The 20280-nt window shown below is 38.5% G+C and overlaps 2 protein-coding genes across 2 annotated transcripts in view; one reads left to right on the plus strand and one right to left on the minus strand.

Moving 5' to 3' along the window:
* Ca-alpha1D (Ca[2+]-channel protein alpha[[1]] subunit D) overlaps window positions 1-20280 on the minus strand; it is a 6221746-nt gene that overhangs the window by 3693 nt on the left and 6197773 nt on the right. The window lies entirely within an intron of this gene.
* LOC137234312 (T-complex protein 1 subunit eta-like) lies at window positions 3327-9177 on the plus strand. The gene is made up of 3 exons (XM_067757919.1): window positions 3327-3553; window positions 3597-3731; window positions 8938-9177. The coding sequence occupies exons 1-3, from the start codon at window positions 3388-3390 to the stop codon at window positions 9060-9062; spliced, it is 426 nt and encodes a 141-aa protein (XP_067614020.1). The 5' UTR covers window positions 3327-3387; the 3' UTR covers window positions 9063-9177.

Below are 20280 nucleotides of genomic sequence, written 5' to 3' on the forward strand. Positions count from 1 at the left end.
GGAGAAGTTTCATTCGCTCTTATTATGTTCAAATTATTAAGCGTTTTAGGATAAACTAGCCTTTACCAGCGACTTCTCTCGCACTAAAGGCCACAAATATGTAATTTCGCTTTTGTGATTCACAGCTCGAACTGAATTTTCAGTTGTAATTTTAAAAGTTCCTTTATGATTCAAATCATAAACAAAGAAAGTTTTAAAATTAGAAAAATGGTCGCCGTAAATTAAACACACATGTAACAAATGCTCCAACAATTTTTGCAGTATGGATTTAATGATATATGTATGTGAGCTGAAGAAATTTCAAAATTCCTCCATAATTTGAAATTTATAAAAATGGTAAAATTAGTCATTGTTTATGCGATTGGTACCTTTTTTTATTTGTTAACTGATACATTTTTTTCTAGGCTCACGGCAACACTGCCAAAAAATCTGAAAAGGGTTTCGTTTTCACACGATTGTATAGGAAACGTGCATTAGTACGTTTTTCTACTACTACTTCCTCTAATGGTGCTACTTTAAAAATACTTTTTTAAATACTTTTATGTACCCTGCAAAAATCGTGTGACCAAAAACGCACACAGCCACACCAATTTTTGACAGGGGTGATGATTTGGAATGAAAAATTGTCCAAATGAAATAGCATGCTGACAAATTTTGCTTTCCCACAATGTATCGTACTCTTTCGCAACTATTATTTTTATAGGGATAGCAAAATACGTAATTTTTTCGTGCAAAAAAATCCGCCATTTCTAATTCAGCAGAGACAGCAAAACATTTCGTGGTGGAAAATTTTTTCAATTTTGAAAGTTTTAAATGGAATATCTCCGGAAAGATTTAAAATTAAGAGGGAGTTCTCCAGATCATAAATATATATATTTTAAAGTGCGCAAACTTATAATTTAAAAGTTATTTGGTGTTAAAATTTGCAAATTTCTTTACAAATTTTATATGTGTATACGTATATATATGTGGCAGCACAGCTTTGTAATGTCATCAATAAAATATATATATATATATATATATATATGCGTACATATATGCTACAAAAGCGCGATTGATTTAATAAAAACATTTATAATAAGTAACAACAATGCAAAAATTTAATGTGAAATATACAAAAATGCAATCTAAGTTTATCGTTGCCAATTTATATAGATATGTATGTGGATTAAGGTTTTGAAAGATGTGTAAATTGTAATTTAAAGTGCTATAGAAATTTGCTAAATTTGCAAACTTTAACAACAAATAACTTTTAAATTATAAGTTTGCGCACTTTAATATATATTTGTGATCGAGAGAACTCCCTCTTTCATTTGATACCAAGTTTTACCCCGAACTCGGGGGTGCTATTCTAAAATTTTCCCAAAGTCTTTAATATACAATGATTTTTGCTGTTTATTTCGACAAAAACTTTTGATTTGATTTTTGTGCTCATCGAAAGAATTCACAATTATATAGCACCATGCCGCGAATTATGATAAAAGGTGGTGTGTGGAGAAACACTGAGGTAAGCATTTGACGCGACTGGTTACTCTTGGCCGTTTATTAACTAAATTGATAACTTTCAGGATGAAATCCTCAAAGCAGCTGTAATGAAATATGACAAAAACCAGTGGTCACGTATTGCATCACTGCTGCACCGCAAATCTGCCAAGCAATGTAAGGCACGCTGGTACGAATAGCTTGATCCAAGCATAAAGAAGACAGAATGGTCACGGGAGGAGGATGAAAAGTTTTTGCATTTTGCCAAATTAATGCCAACACAATGGCGTACAGTTGCGCCGATTATTTCAGAGGGTTAACTGGCACCAATTGTTCACACCAAATTGTTAGGTACAGGATTCGCCACGGGTAGGTGAGGTTGGCAATCACAATCCCTTGAATCATTTTGGTCGGCAGGTATGCCGCGGATATATTATTGGCACTTGTTATTGATGGCTTTTATGATGCCACCAACACAACCTGGACAGACGCCAATGCTCAGTCAACCACCCAAGCCGGGTCAACCCCCAATACGCGGACACGTCCGGACGTCCTGGTTATAATGTATGCTAATACAACTAATAATTTACAAATTTGCTGATGATTATTTTTGTGTTATTTTCTTTAGCAACCACCTGCACCTGTTACTGGTAAATATCAACAGCCGCAACAGTATGATCAAGCCGAAGGCCGTTTAGATCCCGATCAGATGCCAAATCCGATAATAAAATAGAGCTGGTGGTGCTATTATTACTAATAAACAGGGTTTATTGCCCCCATTGGTGACCACAAAATATGTGGTAGAAGATCAGGGTAACTCCTCGCCACGTTACGTTAGGTATCGCTATTCAAAATTAATGTTTTGTTTTGGCAGTTACATAGATCTTTCTTCTTTGCAGGACAACAGCTTTGTCCATTACACTTACCGTCTAACCAATGGCACGAACGGTTGAGGCTGAATATGAGCCACCCATTGTAAATTTTGGTGAATTGGGTCCAATTAGATGTAATCGTTGCAAGGCTCAATAGCAACTTGTAGATGCTGGTCGTCGTTTCCAATGTCTAATTTGTAAGGTAACAAGAGATGGTAAAAAAAATCTTTCACTTTTACTTGTGTTCATTGATCCATATTTTTTCTCAACAGTGCCAACTGCATATTTCCATCATTTGGGTCATACCGGACAGCGTGTCGATAAATATGAACGTCCTGAACTTGTATTGGGTACATGAGTATTTGTGTAAAAAATGCTTGGGTACCGATAGCTCCCATGGTAAACCTCAACTCATATCCAACATCAATGCCTCGCATTCAATTGTGGCACTGTACGCACTACATTGGGTTCACATAGTATGGACAAGCATATTGTTGATTCCAGTGGTAAGGCCACAATTTCAAATGATGGGGCAACCATTATGAAACTATTGGATATTGTGAATCCAGCCGTAAAACTCTAGTAGACATCGCCAAATTTCAAAATGCTGAGGTAAGTTTTTTGTTATATTAGAATGTGTAGAATAAAAATGTTTCTCTTATCAGGTCGGCGATGGCACCACTTCAGTCAGTAGTATTTTAAGCATGTGAAATCTTAAAACAAGTTAAGCCAGATGTTGAGGAAGGCGTGCATGCACGTATCATCATTAAAGCTATACGTAAAGCATTACAATTATGCATGCTAAAATATGACATGGCTGTACATGTCGAAGCGCCAATCAAAGGAGCAACAAATTGCTTTATTGGAAAAATGATCTGCCACAGCAATGCCCTCCAATGTCCAAGAGTATCAGAAAATTGTTGATGCTGAATGGCGTATTCTGTAGAATAAACTAGCTAAGTAAGGCGCCAATGTTGTGTTTTCTAAATTACCAATTGGTGATGTTGCTACACAGTATTTTGCAGATCGTGATATGTTTTGTGCTGTTCATGTACCAGAAGAAGATTGGAAACGTAGAATGAAAGCTTGTGGTGGTGCTGTTATGACTACAGCTAATGATATTAATTCAAGTGTTTTGGGTCAATGTGATTACTTTGAAGAACGTCAGGTTGGTGGTGAACGTTTCAACATTTTCCAAGGTTTGACATTAATTTCATTTTTATAGTTTATAATTATTTAAAGGTTGCGTTAATGCTAGAACAAGTGCATTGATTTTACGTGGCAGTGTTGAACAATTTTTGGGAGAAACTGAGCTTGGTAAACATGATGCTATAATGCTTGTGCGGCGTACAATTAAACATGATTCTGTTGTTGCTGGTAAGTCAAAATACAAATTGAAAAAAATGTCTAATCTTAGGGCCTCATTCTCTATTACGAAACGAACTTTCGATGCGGATCAGAGACGAATCGCTAGTGTATTTGCACTATGTTAAACAATGGCAACTTATCACTTGACAATAACTTTTGTGGGTGGGTGAGTAGGGAGGGATGGCCTGAAGGTTTAATGTGGCCACATAAATCGTTCCCGAGATGGTCGGGCTAGCACTTTAATGGTGCTGTGTTACCGGAGCGTACCGGATCTGTATCCGGCTAAAGGACCATCACATCTATAGCACTCCCCAAAGCCCCAAAGCAAAAACTATAAAATTTGTGTCAGTGAAATGATAATTATTGCTTTTGGTTGTTAGTTTTGAGGCATCGTCATCGAGTTCCTTCTGATCGTATATGCCGGTTCTTTTGCATTCTTTTACATGCATAAAGTGCCGTTGAAGCCTTCCTCACCCTCTCCTCCACTTTGAGCTTCCATGACAGCTTACTGTCTAGGATAATTCCTAGATATTTTGTGCAAGGTTTCTCCCGTAGGGTCGCCCCTCCTAACTTAGGCCTGGTCCCATTAGGGACCTTGTACCTCTTTGTAAACAAGACCATATGCAACGTCATCTGCGTAAACCGTAAGTTTTTCTGGTCCCTCGTAGAATCCCCTAAGCAGTTGGTTAATGACCAGCGTCCACAGCAGAGGTGATAGCACCCCTCCCTGCGGAGTGCCCCTGTCCATTAATTTCGTGGCCGCGTACAATCCCCATTGCGATGTAATCTTACTGCAGTTTAACATGCAGAAGATCCATCTGGGTAAGGCTGGAGGTACTTTAACATAATTAAGACCATCAATAATCGCCCATTTAGAAAGCCCCGGCAATGCTTAAGAAGACTTCTAGAGCATATTCCTTATATTCCAGGGCTTTTTCTATGCTTATTACCACCCTATGCAATGCGGTGTCTACTGACTTGCCTTTGGTGTACGCCTGTTGTGTTGTGGAGAGCAGCTTTTCATCCACGTTGGACTTTATGTACACATCTATCAGCCTCTCAAAGGTTTTGAGCAGAAATGATGTTAAGCTATTGGGTCTATAATCTTTGGGATACACGTGACCGATCTTCCCCGCCTTTCGTAGGAAAGCTACACGAGCAGTTCTCCAAGAGTGCGGTACGTGATTCAGTTTATGCACCCATCGAAAATTATTTTAAGCCATCCCACGACCGCCCTACTTGAAACTTGTAGCATGGCCGGACATGTACCATCTGAGCCTGGCGATTTCACCACCACTACGAGGTGCTCAGTAGTGTAATTAGGCAGCATATATGAATGCAGCTGTTTCCTTACCATTACTACAGCTCGCACCCGTCCTTCCGTTTGCGCATAGTAAACGCCAAATCCGCGCGCGCTAAGTCCAGAAACCCGATGGAAGCCACGGCTCCTGGATCAGCGCGTTCGGAGGAGGAGTTCGCTCGACGCCACTTTACTGTGTTGGAGGTTTATCTGTAGGACTCGCAGCACCAATTGGCTGCTTGTCCCCCTCCAGCACCTTCATCGTGACGTCGTCGTCCTCCCCTAGCCCTTTTGGTTTAGAGTGTTCGAAGCCCCCTTCAGCTCCTTGTACCTGTTGTGCCGGGTGTTCCTCTGTGCGACTCACAGCACCATCTGGCAGTTGGTCCCCTTCTAACACATTCGGGGTGACGTGGGCTACCTCCACCTGCCTTTTTTACCTTAGGCTTTTGAGGTCCTTTTCGACTTCGCCCACGTCCAGCTTGTTAGGACTTTAATACCCGTGACTTCTTTTCCTAAGTCGCATATAAATTTTGCCTGTACCTAAGGACATTTTTCCAAGCTGCGCGTACAATATATCATCCGCCTGCTTGTTTATTTGGAAGATGTATAACTGACCTTCTTCCGTACGCCGAGATACAGTAAGTACCTTCCAATCCTGTGTCGGTATGTTCGGATTCTGATTCTGCAAAAGTCGCAGTGTATCCTCCGACTTCATCACGCATGGTATCCATACCTTAACTTTTGGTACCTTGGGGATTTGCGCTTTATCCACCATCTCAAAACGCGCGTTCGTGCCCTGCCTTTGGAGGTTTGGAACCACTTCCTCCAGCCACCGCAAGCTCGCGATTTGTCGCACGCTATCATCTTCATACCATTATACCATCCCCTGAATAAATGGTTGGAAGGGGCTTACTTGGTTATTCCCGCATCATCTAAGCATTAAGCTAATAAGCTCCTTTTCTACAGATCTCCACCTTTCACTAGTCATCTGTTCGAAAGGACTGCTACGATCAACCAGCGCCACAGTCAGTGACTGCTTTGCCACATCACTCATCTTCTCGGGAAAAGCCGGCGTCTTAGTGTTATTTCCCTTTAGCACCTCCGAGAAAGCCGGAGTCTTAGCTCCCTTTAACACCTCCGAGAAAGTCGGAGTCTTAGCGTTATTTCCCTTTGGCTTATCTCCTACTTCCATAGTTGGAACTTCCCTCTGACTCGCAGCCTTCGACCTCGCTATTGGGGCCCATCTGTCTTACAGCCTTGGGCCTACTTGTCTTGTCTATGGGACTGCCCTGCGTCGCGGCTCTGGGACTGGGCCCTTTCTGCCTCTTGAAAGCAGGCTTGTCGCCTTCCGCCGAACGTTGCCTTTTCATTCTGCCATTCGACGCTTCTTCCTCCTCATACCGGTTGCAGAACCGAGGGTTTCTCACACAAACCTTTTGAACTGCCTTCGACCTAGTTCTACCGCCTCATGAGCCCATGCCAAGCGCTCGATCTCCTCTTCTGTTGGGTCCACCACTACTCCCAAACCTTGTACAATTCTTAGTAATGCACGGTACAACTCGGGCGACGACGAGGCAAGCCCTGTCAAAACTTCAGCGACTGGCATGTGTGTGCATCACGGGAGCCATGCGCACATGCCCCACAACAGCGCTGGAAGCTATCCTCGATCTAACCCTGCTGCATATATCGATAGAACAGCCAGCCAAGCGAGCCCTCCTTAATATCGTCAAGGAGGGCTCGGGCAAAGGTAAAGTCATATCGTCCCGGAACATGGATGAATTGAGAGAGAAGATCCCAATCTCTCAACTCCGGAGGGATGACATCCTCAGGCAGATAGTATATGAGAAAAGATATAAAGTATAACTGGGAGACAAGGGAAAACAGAATTGAGAGCATTCAGCAGCTAAACAGTATAGTATGGTATACCGATGGCTCGAAGACCCCAGAGGGGATTGGATCTGGAGTCGTTGGACCCAGAGCCAAGATATCAATACCCCTGGGAGCATACCCGAGCATTTTCCAAGCGAAGGTATTCGCCATAAGCCAGTGCGCGGACCTGAACCTTCAGCGGAAATACTCCAATGAGAAAATTGCCATACTCAGTGACAGCCAAGCCGCCCTCAAGGCCATCTCGGCATTTGAAATAAAATCAGCACTAGTCCTTGAGTGCGTGGAAAAGCTGAATCAACTAGGAGCACACAATGAACTACTGTTGGCCTGTAGTCGAGGGAAACGAGCAGGCGGACAGACTGGCCAGAGAAGCAGCAACGATACGACCTATTGGTCCTGAGCCATTCCTGCCAGTAGGCCCACAGGAAATCAGGGGGCATCTATTAGCAGAAGAAAAGGAAAAGAGGGAAGAACACTGGCGTAATATGCCAGGCCTGAGACAATCTAAGTTACTGTTAGGAGGTTACTGCACAACTTGATACAGGGCATTTATAGGCCTACCGAAAAATAACCTAAGAATTCTAACAGCCATTCTTACAGGACACTGTAGACTGAACAGCCACATGCAAAAGCTGGGTATAATGTCGAACAACACATGCCTATTTTGTGATTGATCAGCGGAGACGGCGGACCATATCCTCCTCGAGTGTGATGCAATCTCAAGACGTAGAGCTAAGTTTATGGGCTCACCATGGCCAGAGCATTCTCACAACAAATCCCTCAAGCCAGGTGAACTGCTAGGGTTCATCAGATATGTCGGCTTGGATGAGATGTTGTGAATCAGATGTGGGCACAATAGACCAATGGTCGCAGTGCGATCCTCAATTAATTATCTATCTATCTAGTACTGCAAGGTACTTCGAGAGAGCTCTTTGCTCCGTACCCTTCTCCACTCTTCTACTCCTTTTTCATTTGTGTGCTTCTCCAACACGGAGTTCATTGAATCAGCACTACTCTCGCTCCCCGAGTCCGACGCATTGCTTAATGTGTATTTGTCGTCCTTGGCTTGCGGCTCAGTCATCTTCTTTTCATCGTCCTTATGAAAATTAGGTAATGAGTCGTTCATCTTGGTCGGACGACCACCAGCCCGACAAGGCGTGCTCAGCGGTCCAGTATTATAGACGGGGAAAGAACCGTCAGCCACAGCAGCGCCCCTTACTGTGGTAAAGCCATCAATACTTCCCGAGGTGGTCCGGTATCGGGAAGGCTCCGTTCGAATACAGCCGAATTTATCCCCTGGCTGCCAATAGTCCAGGGGGTTGGCAGTTCTTGGTAACCGACATCCCGCCGCCCTCCTATGAGGCAAAACGGCGTAGATGCCAGTCCTAAACAGCTCCTCCTCATATTCGGACGCTATGGAGATCGGCTAAGCCCTCACACCAACGACGATTTTCGTTACAATTGCTAGTGCATGCTCTCCAAGATGTAGATCCTGATCGAAAGTCACACCCAAAATTTTAGGGTGTAAGACAGTCGGTAGGGTAATGCCATATGGTCGAAATTTGGCGTGGTCATGTTTTAAATAAGGTCACCGATGATTTGGTTGGTGGCAATATCAGGTTTCGCGAGGCGACAAAACTGGAGAGATTGGGAGATAGCTGTTTATTTTATTACAAAGCTCATCGATGTACGAAACAATAGCATAGGCGTAGAAGCGATAGTGACTCCTGGTGGTATGAGCTATTGATATGTATGGGCTATTTATATGTAGAAGTTAAGCAGAAGTTTGGATATGAGTTTTTTTTAAGTTATAGCAAAAAAAGCGTTGAGGATTTTTAATATCTTACCAGGTACCTTCGTACATATTTCTAAGAATGAAGAATAAAACCTATTCAAACTCAATTTTTACCAGGACAAAGCCGCTGAGACTTCGCTATACTTTAACATACAATACGTTACCCCATTTTAGCACAACTATCATTTTTTGATTTTATTAAATTTTATAAAATGTTTCTTCCTCTACAGTTCTATTTCGGTATTGGATGGTAAATATGGCTTTCGCATTTTCTCAATCAATAACTGTGAAAAGGTGGAAGAAATCTATGCGTGTAAATCTCACATATTATCTTGGTCGAGCGTTTCTTCAATAGCTCTCTAGTGGTGATGGTGACAGCAGAGAAACCCAACTGTTTACAAATGTTACACTTCAAAAAGAATCAAAATATCTGCCATTGCGTCTACGGCTCAAATACCCACATTATATGAATGAATCGATTGCACCTAATTGTCTGCCTAGCGGATAGTATACATATTCATCAAATCGAAAATATTGCACCAAACGAACAAACTGTCAACATAAAGGAAGACACCAAAGATATTGCTGCAATCTACCTCTTGTGTTTACAAAACACAAATTAGTATGACAAGTGTACCGAAACCTGCTGGTACTGATACAGACACATATATATATATAAATATGTATATTTAATTTTTATAGAGATTTGTTACGTCAATTTATGTGAGTGTTTTTTACATTTTTGAATTTGCTGTGTACAGGGTTGTAAATTTTACACAAAAATTTTTCTGTTTCCTTGCATAAATAAAAAAGATAAGCCCCAAAAGAAGCTAAGAATCGTTAGCGAAACGTCGGGCATTAAGTGAAAAATTTTCATAAACCTGGTTTTTTAATTTCACTACATGGATCCATAGTAGCCTACGTACAAAAAAGTCATCTAAGAAGAATAACTGGATCAGCTCAATAATAAAAAAATACTTGATCCTTAATGGTACTAGTTGACAGAACATATCGGATCAATATCCTGTAAAGGATAGCATTCGAGTAGTGTCTTTATGATAAAAACAATAATGACGATGCCCCAGACAGTATAGGGGAAATTGTAGCCCCTCGCTTGATATCATTATTATCAGCGAAGGCTTGCCTAGATGTGTGGACTTTGTCGTGAGCGTCGAATTTAAGGATGGGTGACAAACAATGGATCCTCTTACAGCCAAAACATCTCAGGTTTACCGGTCCAGAACCTCAATATCTCATCAAATTTATAGACCTGTCATCTTTTTCGTCCTACTGTTTTGTGTGGTTTAATCTTTCTTCCAAAATGTAATATAGTATAAATTGCTTTTGTTAATTCTCCAGGACAGGAGTATACGTTTAATGCACATCCAAAAATATCGGCGGATTGGATCCATAGTCTTTTTTCGTCAACACCTATCTGAAACCTTTTTTGCAAATAGCTTTCGACATAAGTAAAAATTTTTCGTTTTATTGATACCGAGGACAAAACACAACTTTTGACACCTCTCCCGAATTTTTGACCGTGTATTAGCAGTTGACCCCCACCCTATAGTATTGCCAGCAAAATTTATGCCTTCAGAGAATTTATGCAGCTTGCAAACGTTTAAAAAAAAGAATAAACGCACTTCATTTCATATTTTTCATCATAAAATTGCATTAAAATCAAGTTACATTTACTGCTTTCTGTATTTTAGTACTAAACCCCGAAAGGGCCCCTCTTTTGTGCTCCCATTCTCGGTTTGACAGTAGTCAAAACAACTTCCACTTTCTATCATTCCATAATGCTTTGTAGAAGCAAAAGACATTTTGTTTGCCTTGTAAAAAATAGTGCTGTTTGCTGTGTCTTTGTAAGTTTTGTCTTAAATATGTTCCCAAAATTTAAAATGTATATTGTAAAACAATCTGAACTTGACATATTCATATTTACCTCTTCTTATATCTACAACTTAGTTAAGGCACTTCCTTCTTGGACACAGAAAAGGAAAATTTCCCCACAAGGTTGGCATTGTGTAAAGTCTCTTTTAATATAAAATACACGTTTGCATCTAGCATAAGTGGTATATTTAATTGTTGATCCATCGACTTTTTAGAAGTCTCAATTCATGTCGGAAAGCAAAGCTTAAAATATATAATTCACAGAACGGGGTGCCATGCGTAAGTAAAACTTTCACAATTTCTTACAAATTTTATTACTTTAAAAATTTCGCACGAAAACTTACACTTTCGGCTTTGGCTGATGAATAGTGGCAATTTCCTTTTCTGACTGACAAAAACTAGCAATTTCACTTTTTGGTTTAGGAAAAGTAGCAATTTCGTTAGTGACTGGCTGAAACTAGCAATTTATTTGCTGAAAGGTGTTCCGCGCAAAAAACATTTGGTTTCGGAGATATCTCTGGTAATTTTTTGATATTTTGATAATCCACCTTCGTATTATTAATGCTGTGGTTAAGTCGCGTCGTTTGATACCCCTCCCAATATTTGTGGACGCATATTAGCAGTCGACCTCTGTTGTGAACTATTACCTGAAATATTATTCTGTCAGCAGAATGTGGCAATGCTTATGAAATTGATTAATTTTCGGTTAAAGCCTCATTAATCATAATAATTCAACTATAACTGATGCCAACTGGAAATACCAAGGGAGATCAAATCTTACCCCATCTGTTTGTACCAACTTATTGAAGGTCTCCTTCCTCTGCTGGAAAAAGATGCATATCATTATATCAGCGTAAAGCGCATTACTAAAAGTCCTTCTGTACTATCACTGGCTCACACGATGGATGATAATTTCGAAACTGGTTGGTAGAAATAGTAGACCATCTATGAGCTTTACTCCCATTAGCAGCTACCGTGTAATCCTCATATTTATACTCAGCTGAGCAGAGCTCACAGAATATATTAATTTTGTTCGCATAACGGTACCCGGTAACGGCAAAAACTAATCGAGAAAGATATAGACTTCCATATATCAAAATGATCTGGGCGAAAAAAGAAATTACTTTAGCCATGTCCGTCCGTCCGTCCTTCCGTCTGTCCGTAAACACGACAACTTGAGTAAATTTTAAGTTATCTTAGTGACATTTGGTTTGTAATTCCTGGGCACTCATCTCAGATCGCTATTTAAAATGAACGAAATCGGACTATAACCACGCCCACTATTTCGATATCGAAAATTTCGAAAAACCGAAAAAGTCCGATAATTCATTTCCAAAGACGGATAAAGCGATGAAACTTGGTAGGTGGATAGACCTTATGACGCAGAATAGAAAGTTAATAAAATTTTGGCCAATGGGCGTGGCGCCGCCAACTTTTAAAAGAAGGTAATTTAAAAGTTTTGCAAGCTGCAATTTGCCAGCTGAGTAGGTAATGTTCGGTTACACCCGAACTTAGCCTTCCTTACTTGTTTTGTTTATTTATTTACGTCTAAAAGAATACAGCAGTCACTTGGGACTTCGGGCAAAAATAACGTGCATTAAATATTACATAAAAACAAGTAAAGGTGTCTAGGTTCGGTTGTAACCGAACATTATATACTCAGCGTGAGCTTCAATTGTAAATTTCATTTCATATAAATTACTTTTCGACATAACACGTGGCACCGCCCGTTTAAAAGAAAAAATTCTCCCCATTTCTTCTTACAGTAAAACTTGATAAGTGAAATATCATTAATTCAGAACTATTTTTTGCTAAGTTATAGCTTATTATTCTAGTCTACAACCCTTTTAAATTTGTTTTATATCTAAGTTGCCGTGGTCTTTAACCGATCCCGTGCATTTTTATTAGAAATATTTTCTGCTATAAGGAAAATATGTGTACACAATTTCATTACGATATTGTGTCGAATATTAGCAACAGCCACTTGTATCTACATAAACAAATCAATCATTATGTCTAAACATATGTTGTAACGGCAGCCCTTATAATATAATAGCTTTAATTGCAAGTAGGCATACACCACAATGTATCTAACATTGCAACCAAATGTTAACAGCGGGATTTTGATCTATGCGCTGTTGATTAACATGCATCACTATGTTAGCGGTGGCTGCACATAATTCGGGTTATGCATGTGTATAGGTGTATTGGAAGATACATCCGTATATGCGTGTATATGTTAAGTTTTTAGAAACGGACATTACTGCCTGGTTCGCTCGTACACGCTACTATACCAAAAAATAGGATTTTACAGGAAAATTGCCGGTGGTACTGTTATGTCAAAAAACTGCTTTGCCTGACACTATAAAAGGGCCAGCACTCGCATCATTTGCTAAAGTTAACCAAATCGCGGATTTAATCGAGTGGTGCGCCTGTGCAAAAATTTAAAGTGAACCTAAAATAAACAAAAAGATAATAAAAAAAACCGTAAAGTAGTGTGACGCGAGTGGAACAATAATATCGAGGTCCACAAGAAACGGTGCAGAACAATTCGGTGTGACGGACACCGGTAAAAAAAATCCGCTAGGGTTTCTGACCACGAACTTACTGGTAAGTTGAGCCTTATTGGAAAAGTGCAATCCTCCAATACGTGCGTGAACAAAAGTGATCGACATGTGAAACTTGTCTTTTATTTGTATTTTTTTTTTTGTATTTTTTCCAATAGGCCTAACCGCGATTTGGTTACTTACTTTCTGGGGAAAACGTTGTAGCTACTACCATTGTTCGAAAAAAGAGAACAAACTGTCAACATAAAGGAAGACACAAAAGATATTGCTGCAATCTACCTCTTGTGTTTACATAACACAAATTAGTATGACAAGTGTACCGAATCCTGATGGTACTGATACAGACACATATATATATATATATAAATATGTATATTTAATTTTTATAGAAATTTGTTACGTCAATTTATGTGAGTGTTTTTTACATTTTTGAATTTGTCTGTGTACAGGGTTGTTAATTTTATACACAAATTTTTCTGTTTCTTTGCATAAAGTCATCTAAGAAGAATAACTGGATCAGCTCAATAATAAAATAATACTTGATCCTTAATGGTACTAGTTGACAGAACATATCGGATCAATATCCTGTAAAGGATAGCATTCGAGTAGTGTCTTTATGATAAAAACAATAATGACGATGCCCCAGACAGTATAGGGGAAATTGTAGCCCCTCGCTTGATATCATTATTATCAGCGAAGGCTTGCCTAGATGTGTGGACTTTGTCTTGAGCGTCGAATTTAAGGGTGGGTGACAAACAATGGATCCTCTTACAGCCAAAACATCTCAGGTTTACCGGTCCAGAACCTCAATATCTCATCAAATTTATAGACCTGTCATCTTTTTCGGCCTACTGTTTTGTGTGGTTTAATCTTTCTTCCAAAATGTAATATAGTATAAATTGCTTTTGTTAATTCTCCAGGACAGGAGTATACGTTTAATACACTTCCAAAAATATCGGCGGATAGGATCCATAGTCTTTTTTCGTCAACACCTATCTGAAACCTTTTTTGCAAATAGCTTTCGACATAAGTAAAAATTTTTCGTTTTATTGATACCGAGGACAAAACACAACTTTTGACACCTCTCCCGAATTTTTGACCGTGTATTAGCAGTTGACCCCCACCCTATAGTATTACCAGCAAAATTTATGCCTTCAGAGAATTTATGCAGCTTGCAAACGTTTAAAAAAAAGAATAAACGCACTTCATTTCATATTTTTCATCATAAAATTGCATTAAAATCAAGTTACATTTACTGCTTTCTGTATTTTAGTACTAAACCCCGAAAGGGCCCCTCTTTTGTGCTCCCATTCTCGGTTTGACAGTAGTCAAAACAACTTCCACCTTCTATCATTCCATAATGCTTTTTAGAAGCAAAAGACATTTTGCTTGCCTTGTAAAAAATAGTGCTGTTTGCTGTGTCTTTGTAAGTTTTGTCTTAAATATGTTCCCAAAATTTAAAATGTATATTGTAAAACAATCTTAACTTGACATATTCATATTTACCTCTTCTTATATCTACAACTTAGTTAAGGCACTTCCTTCTTGGACACAGAAAAGGAAAATTTCCCCACAAGGTTGGCATTGTGTAAAGTCTCTTTTAATATAAAATACACGTTTGCATCTAGCATAAGTGGTATATTTAATTTTTGATCCATTGATTTTTAGAAGTTTCAATTCATGTCGGAAAGCAAAGCTTAAAATATATAATTCACAGAACGGGGTGCCATGCGTAAAGTAAAACTTTCACAATTTCTTACAAATTTTATTACTTTAAAAATTTCGCACGAAAACTTACACTTTCGGCTTTGGCTGATGAATAGTGGCAATTTCCTTTTCTGACTGACAAAAACTAGCAATTTCACTTTTTGGTTTAGGAAAAGTAGCAATTTCGTTAGTGACTGGCTGAAACTAACAATTTATTTGCTGGAAGGTGTTCCGTGCAAAAAACCTTTGGTTTCGGAGATATCTCTGGTAATTTTTCGATATTTTGATAATCCACCTTCGTATTATTAATGCTGTGGTTAAGTCGCGTCGTTTGATACCCCTCCCAATATTTGTGGACGCATATTAGCAGTCGACCTCTGTTGTGAACTATTACCTGAAATATTATTCTGTCAGCAGAATGTGGCAATGCTTATGAAATTGATTAATTTTCGGTTAAAGCCTCATTAATCATAATAATTCAACTATAACTGATGCCAACTGGGAATACCAAGGGAGATCATTTCTTACCCCATCTGTTTGTACCAACTTATTGAAGGTCTCCTTCCTCTGCTGGAAAAAGATGCATATCATCATATCTGCGTAAAGCGCATTACTAAAAGTCCTTCTGTACTATCACTGGCTCACACGATGGATGATAATTTCGAAACTGGTTGATAGAAATAGTAGACCATCTATGAGCTTTACTCCCATTAGCAGCTACCGCGTAATCCTCATATTTATACTCAGCTGAGCAGAGCTCACAGAATATATTAATTTTGTTCGCATAACGGTACCCGGTAACGGCAAAAACTAATCGAGAAAGATATAGACTTCCATATATCAAAATTATCTGGGCGAAAAAAGAAATTACTTTAGCCATGTCCGTCCGTCCGTCCTTCCGTCTGTCCGTAAACACGATAACTTGAGTAAATTTTGAGTTATCTTAGTGACATTTGGTTTGTAATTCCTGGGCACTCATCTCAGATCGCTATTTAAAATGAAAGAAATCGGACTATAACCACGCCCACTATTACGATATCGAAAATTTCGAAAAACCGAAAAAGTCCGATAATTCATTTCCAAAGACGGATAAAGCGATGAAACTTGGTAGGTGGATAGACCTTATGACGCAGAATAGAAAGTTAATAAAATTTTGGCCAATGGGCGTGGCGCCGCCAACTTTTAAAAGAAGGTAATTTAAAAGTTTGATAGTAAAACTTGATAAGTGAAATATCATTGATTCAGAACTATTTTTTGCTAAGTTATAGCTTATTATTCTAGTCTACAACCCTTCTAAATTTGTTTTATATCTAAGTTGCCGTGGTCTTTAACCGATCCCGTGCATTTTTATTAGAAATATTTTCTGCTATAAGGAAAATATGTGTACACAATTTCATTACGATATTGTGACGAATATTAGCAACAGCCACTTGTATCTACATAAACAAATCAATCATTATGTCTAAACATATGTTGTAACGGCAGCCCTTATAATATAATAGCTTTAATTGCAAGTAGGCATACACCACAATGTATCTAACATTGCAACCAAATGTTAACAGCGGGATTTTGATCTATGCGCTGTTGATTAACATGCATCACTATGTTAGCGGTGGCTGCACATAATTCGGGTGATGCATGTGTATAGGTGTATTGGAAGATACATCCGTATATGCGTGTATATGTTAAGTTTTTAGAAACGGACATTACTGCCTGGTTCGCTCGTACACGCTACTATACCAAAAGATAGGATTTTACAGGAAAATTGCCGGTGGTACTGTTATGTCAAAAAACTGCTTTTCCTGACATTATAAAAGGGCCAGCACTCGCATCATTTGCTAAAGTTAACCAAATCGCGGATTTAATCGAGTGGTGCGCCTGTGCAAAAATTTAAAGTGAATCTAAAATAAACAAAAAGATAATAAAAAAACCGTAAAGTAGTGTGACGCGAGTAGAACAATAATATCGAGGTCCACAAGAAACGGTGCAGAACAATTCGGTGTGACGGACACCGGTAAAAAAAATCCGCTAGGGTTTCTGACCACGAACCTACTGGTAAGTTGAGCCTTATTGGAAAAGTGCAATCCTCCAATATGTGCGTGAACAAAAGTGATCGACATGTGAGACTTGTCTTTTATTTGTATTTTTTCCAATAGACCTAACGGCGATTTGGTTCCTTATTTTCTGGGGAAAACGTTGTAGCTACTACGATTGTTCGGAAAAAAGAGAACAAACTGTCAACATAAAGGAAGACACCAAAGATATTGCTGCAATCTACCTCTTGTGTTTACAAAACACAAATTAGTATGATAAGTGTACCGAAACCTGCTGGTACTGATACAGACACATATATATATATAAATATGTATATTTAATTTTTATAGAGATTTGTTACGTCAATTTATGTGAGTGTTTTTTTCATTTTTGAATTTGCCTGTGTACAGGGTTGTTAATTTTACACAAAATTTTTTCTGTTTCCTTGCATAAATAAAAAAGATAAGCCCCAAAAGAAGCTAAGAATCGTTAGCGAAACGTCGGGCATTAAGTGAAAAATTTTCATAAACCTGGTTTTTTAATTTCACTACATGGATCCATAGTAGCCTACGTACAAAAAAGTCATCTAAGAAGAATAACTGGATCAGCTCAATAATAAAATAATACTTGATCCTTAATGGTACTAGTTGACAGAACATATCGGATCAATATCCTGTAAAGGATAGCATTCGAGTAGTGTCTTTATGATAAAAACAATAATGACGATGCCCCAGACAGTATAGGGGAAATTGTAGCCCCTCGCTTGATATCATTATTATCAGCGAAGGCTTGCCTAGATGTGTGGACTTTGTCGTGAGCGTCGAATTTAAGGGTGGGTGACAAACAATGGATCCTCTTACAGTCAAAACATCTCAGGTTTACCGGTCCAGAACCTCAATATCTCATCAAATTTATAGACCTGTCCTACTGTTTTGTGTGGTTTAATCTTTCTTCCAAAATGTAATATAGTATAAATTGCTTTTGTTAATTCTCCAGGACAGGAGTATACGTTTAATGCACATCCAAAAATATCGGCGGATAGGATCCACAGTCTTTTTTCGTCAACACCTATCTGAAACCTTTTTTGCAAATAGCTTTCGACATAAGTAAAAATTTTTCGTTTCCCGAATTTTTGACCGTGTATTAGCAGTTTACCCCCACCCTATAGTATTACCAGCAAAATTTATGCCTTCAGAGAATTTATGCAGCTTGCAAACGTTTAAAAAAAAGAATAAACGCACTTCATTTCATATTTTTCATCATAAAATTGCATTAAAATCAAGTTACATTTACTGCTTTCTGTATTTTAGTACTAAACCCTGAAAGGGCCCCTCTTTTGTGCTCCCATTCTCGGTTTGACAGTAGTCAAAACAACTTCCACCTTCTATCATTCCATAATGCTTTGTAGAAGCAAAAGACATTTTGTTTGCCTTGTAAAAAATAGTGCTGTTTGCTGTGTCTTTGTAAGTTTTGTCTTAAATATGTTCCCAAAATTTAAAATGTATATTGTAAAACAATCTGAACTTGACATATTCATATTTACCTTTTCTTATATCTACAACTTAGTTAAGGCACTTCCTTCTTGGACACAGAAAAGGAAAATTTCCCCACAAGGTTGGCATTGTGTAAAGTCTCTTTTAATATAAAATACACGTTTGCATCTAGCATAAGTGGTATATTTAATTGTTGATCCATCGACTTTTTAGAAGTCTCAATTCATGTCGGAAAGCAAAGCTTAAAATATATAATTCACAGAACGGGGTGCCATGCGTAAAGTAAAACTTTCACAATTTCTTACAAATTTTATTACTTTAAAAATTTCGCACGAAAACTTACACTTTCGGCTTTGGCTGATGAATAGTGGCAATTTCCTTTTCTGACTGACAAAAACTAGCAATTTCACTTTTTGGTTTAGGAAAAGTAGCAATTTCGTTAGTGACTGGCTGAAACTAGCAATTTATTTGCTGGAAGGTGTTCCGCGCAAAAAACATTTGGTTTCGGAGATATCTCTGGTAATTTTTTGATATTTTGATAATCCACCCTCGTATTATTAATGCTGTGGTTAAGTCGCGTCGTTTGATACCCCTCCCAATATTTGTGGACGCATATTAGCAGTCGACCTCTGTTGTGAACTATTACCTGAAATATTATTCTGTCAGCAGAATGTGGCAATGCTTATGAAATTGATTAATTTTCGGTTAAAGCCTCATTAATCATAATAATTCAACTATAACTGATGCCAACTGGAAATACCAAGGGAGATCAAATCTTACCCCATCTGTTTGTACCAACTTATTGAAGGTCTCCTTCCTCTGCTGGAAAAAGATGCATATCATCATATCTGCGTAAAGCGCATTACTAAAAGTCCTTCTGTACTATCACTGGCTCACACGATGGATGATAATTTCGAAACTGGTTGGTAGAAATAGTAGACCATCTATGAGCTTTACTCCCATTAGCAGCTACCGTGTAATCCTCATATTTATACTCAGCTGAGCAGAGCTCACAGAATATATTAATTTTGTTCGCATAACGGTACCCGGTAACGGCAAAAACTAATCGAGAAAGATATAGACTTCCATATATCAAAATGATCTGGGCGAAAAAAGAAATTACTTTAGCCATGTCCGTCCGTCCGTCCTTCCGTCTGTCCGTAAACACGACAACTTGAGTAAATTTTGAGTTATCTTAGTGACATTTGGTTTGTAATTCCTGGGCACTCATCTCAGATCGCTATTTAAAATGAACGAAATCGGACTATAACCACGCCCACTATTTCGATATCGAAAATTTCGAAAAACCGAAAAAGTCCGATAATTCATTTCCAAAGACGGATAAAGCGATGAAACTTGGTAGGTGGATAGACCTTATGACGCAGAATAGAAAGTTAATAAAATTTTGGCCAATGGGCGTGGCGCCGCCAACTTTTAAAAGAAGGTAATTTAAAAGTTTTGCAAGCTGCAATTTGCCAGCTGAGTAGGTAATGTTCTGTTACACCCGAACTTAGCCTTCCTTACTTGTTTTGTTTATTTATTTACGTCTAAAAGAATACAGCAGTCACTTGGGACTTCGGGCAAAAATAACGTGCATTAAATATTACATAAAAACAAGTAAAGGTGTCTAGGTTCGGTTGTAACCGACCATTATATACTCAGCGTGAGCTTCAATTGTAAATTTCATTTCATATAAATTACTTTTCGACATAACACGTGGCACCGCCCGTTTAAAAAAAAAATTCTCCCCATTTCCTCTTACAGTAAAACTTGATAAGTGAAATATCATTGATTCAGAACTATTTTTTGCTAAGTTATAGCTTATTATTCTAGTCTACAACCCTTTTAAATTTGTTTTATATCTAAGTTGCCGTGGTCT

Source organism: Eurosta solidaginis, chromosome X, assembly GCF_040869045.1.
Source record: "Eurosta solidaginis isolate ZX-2024a chromosome X, ASM4086904v1, whole genome shotgun sequence".
Lineage (NCBI taxonomy): Eukaryota > Metazoa > Arthropoda > Insecta > Diptera > Tephritidae > Eurosta > Eurosta solidaginis.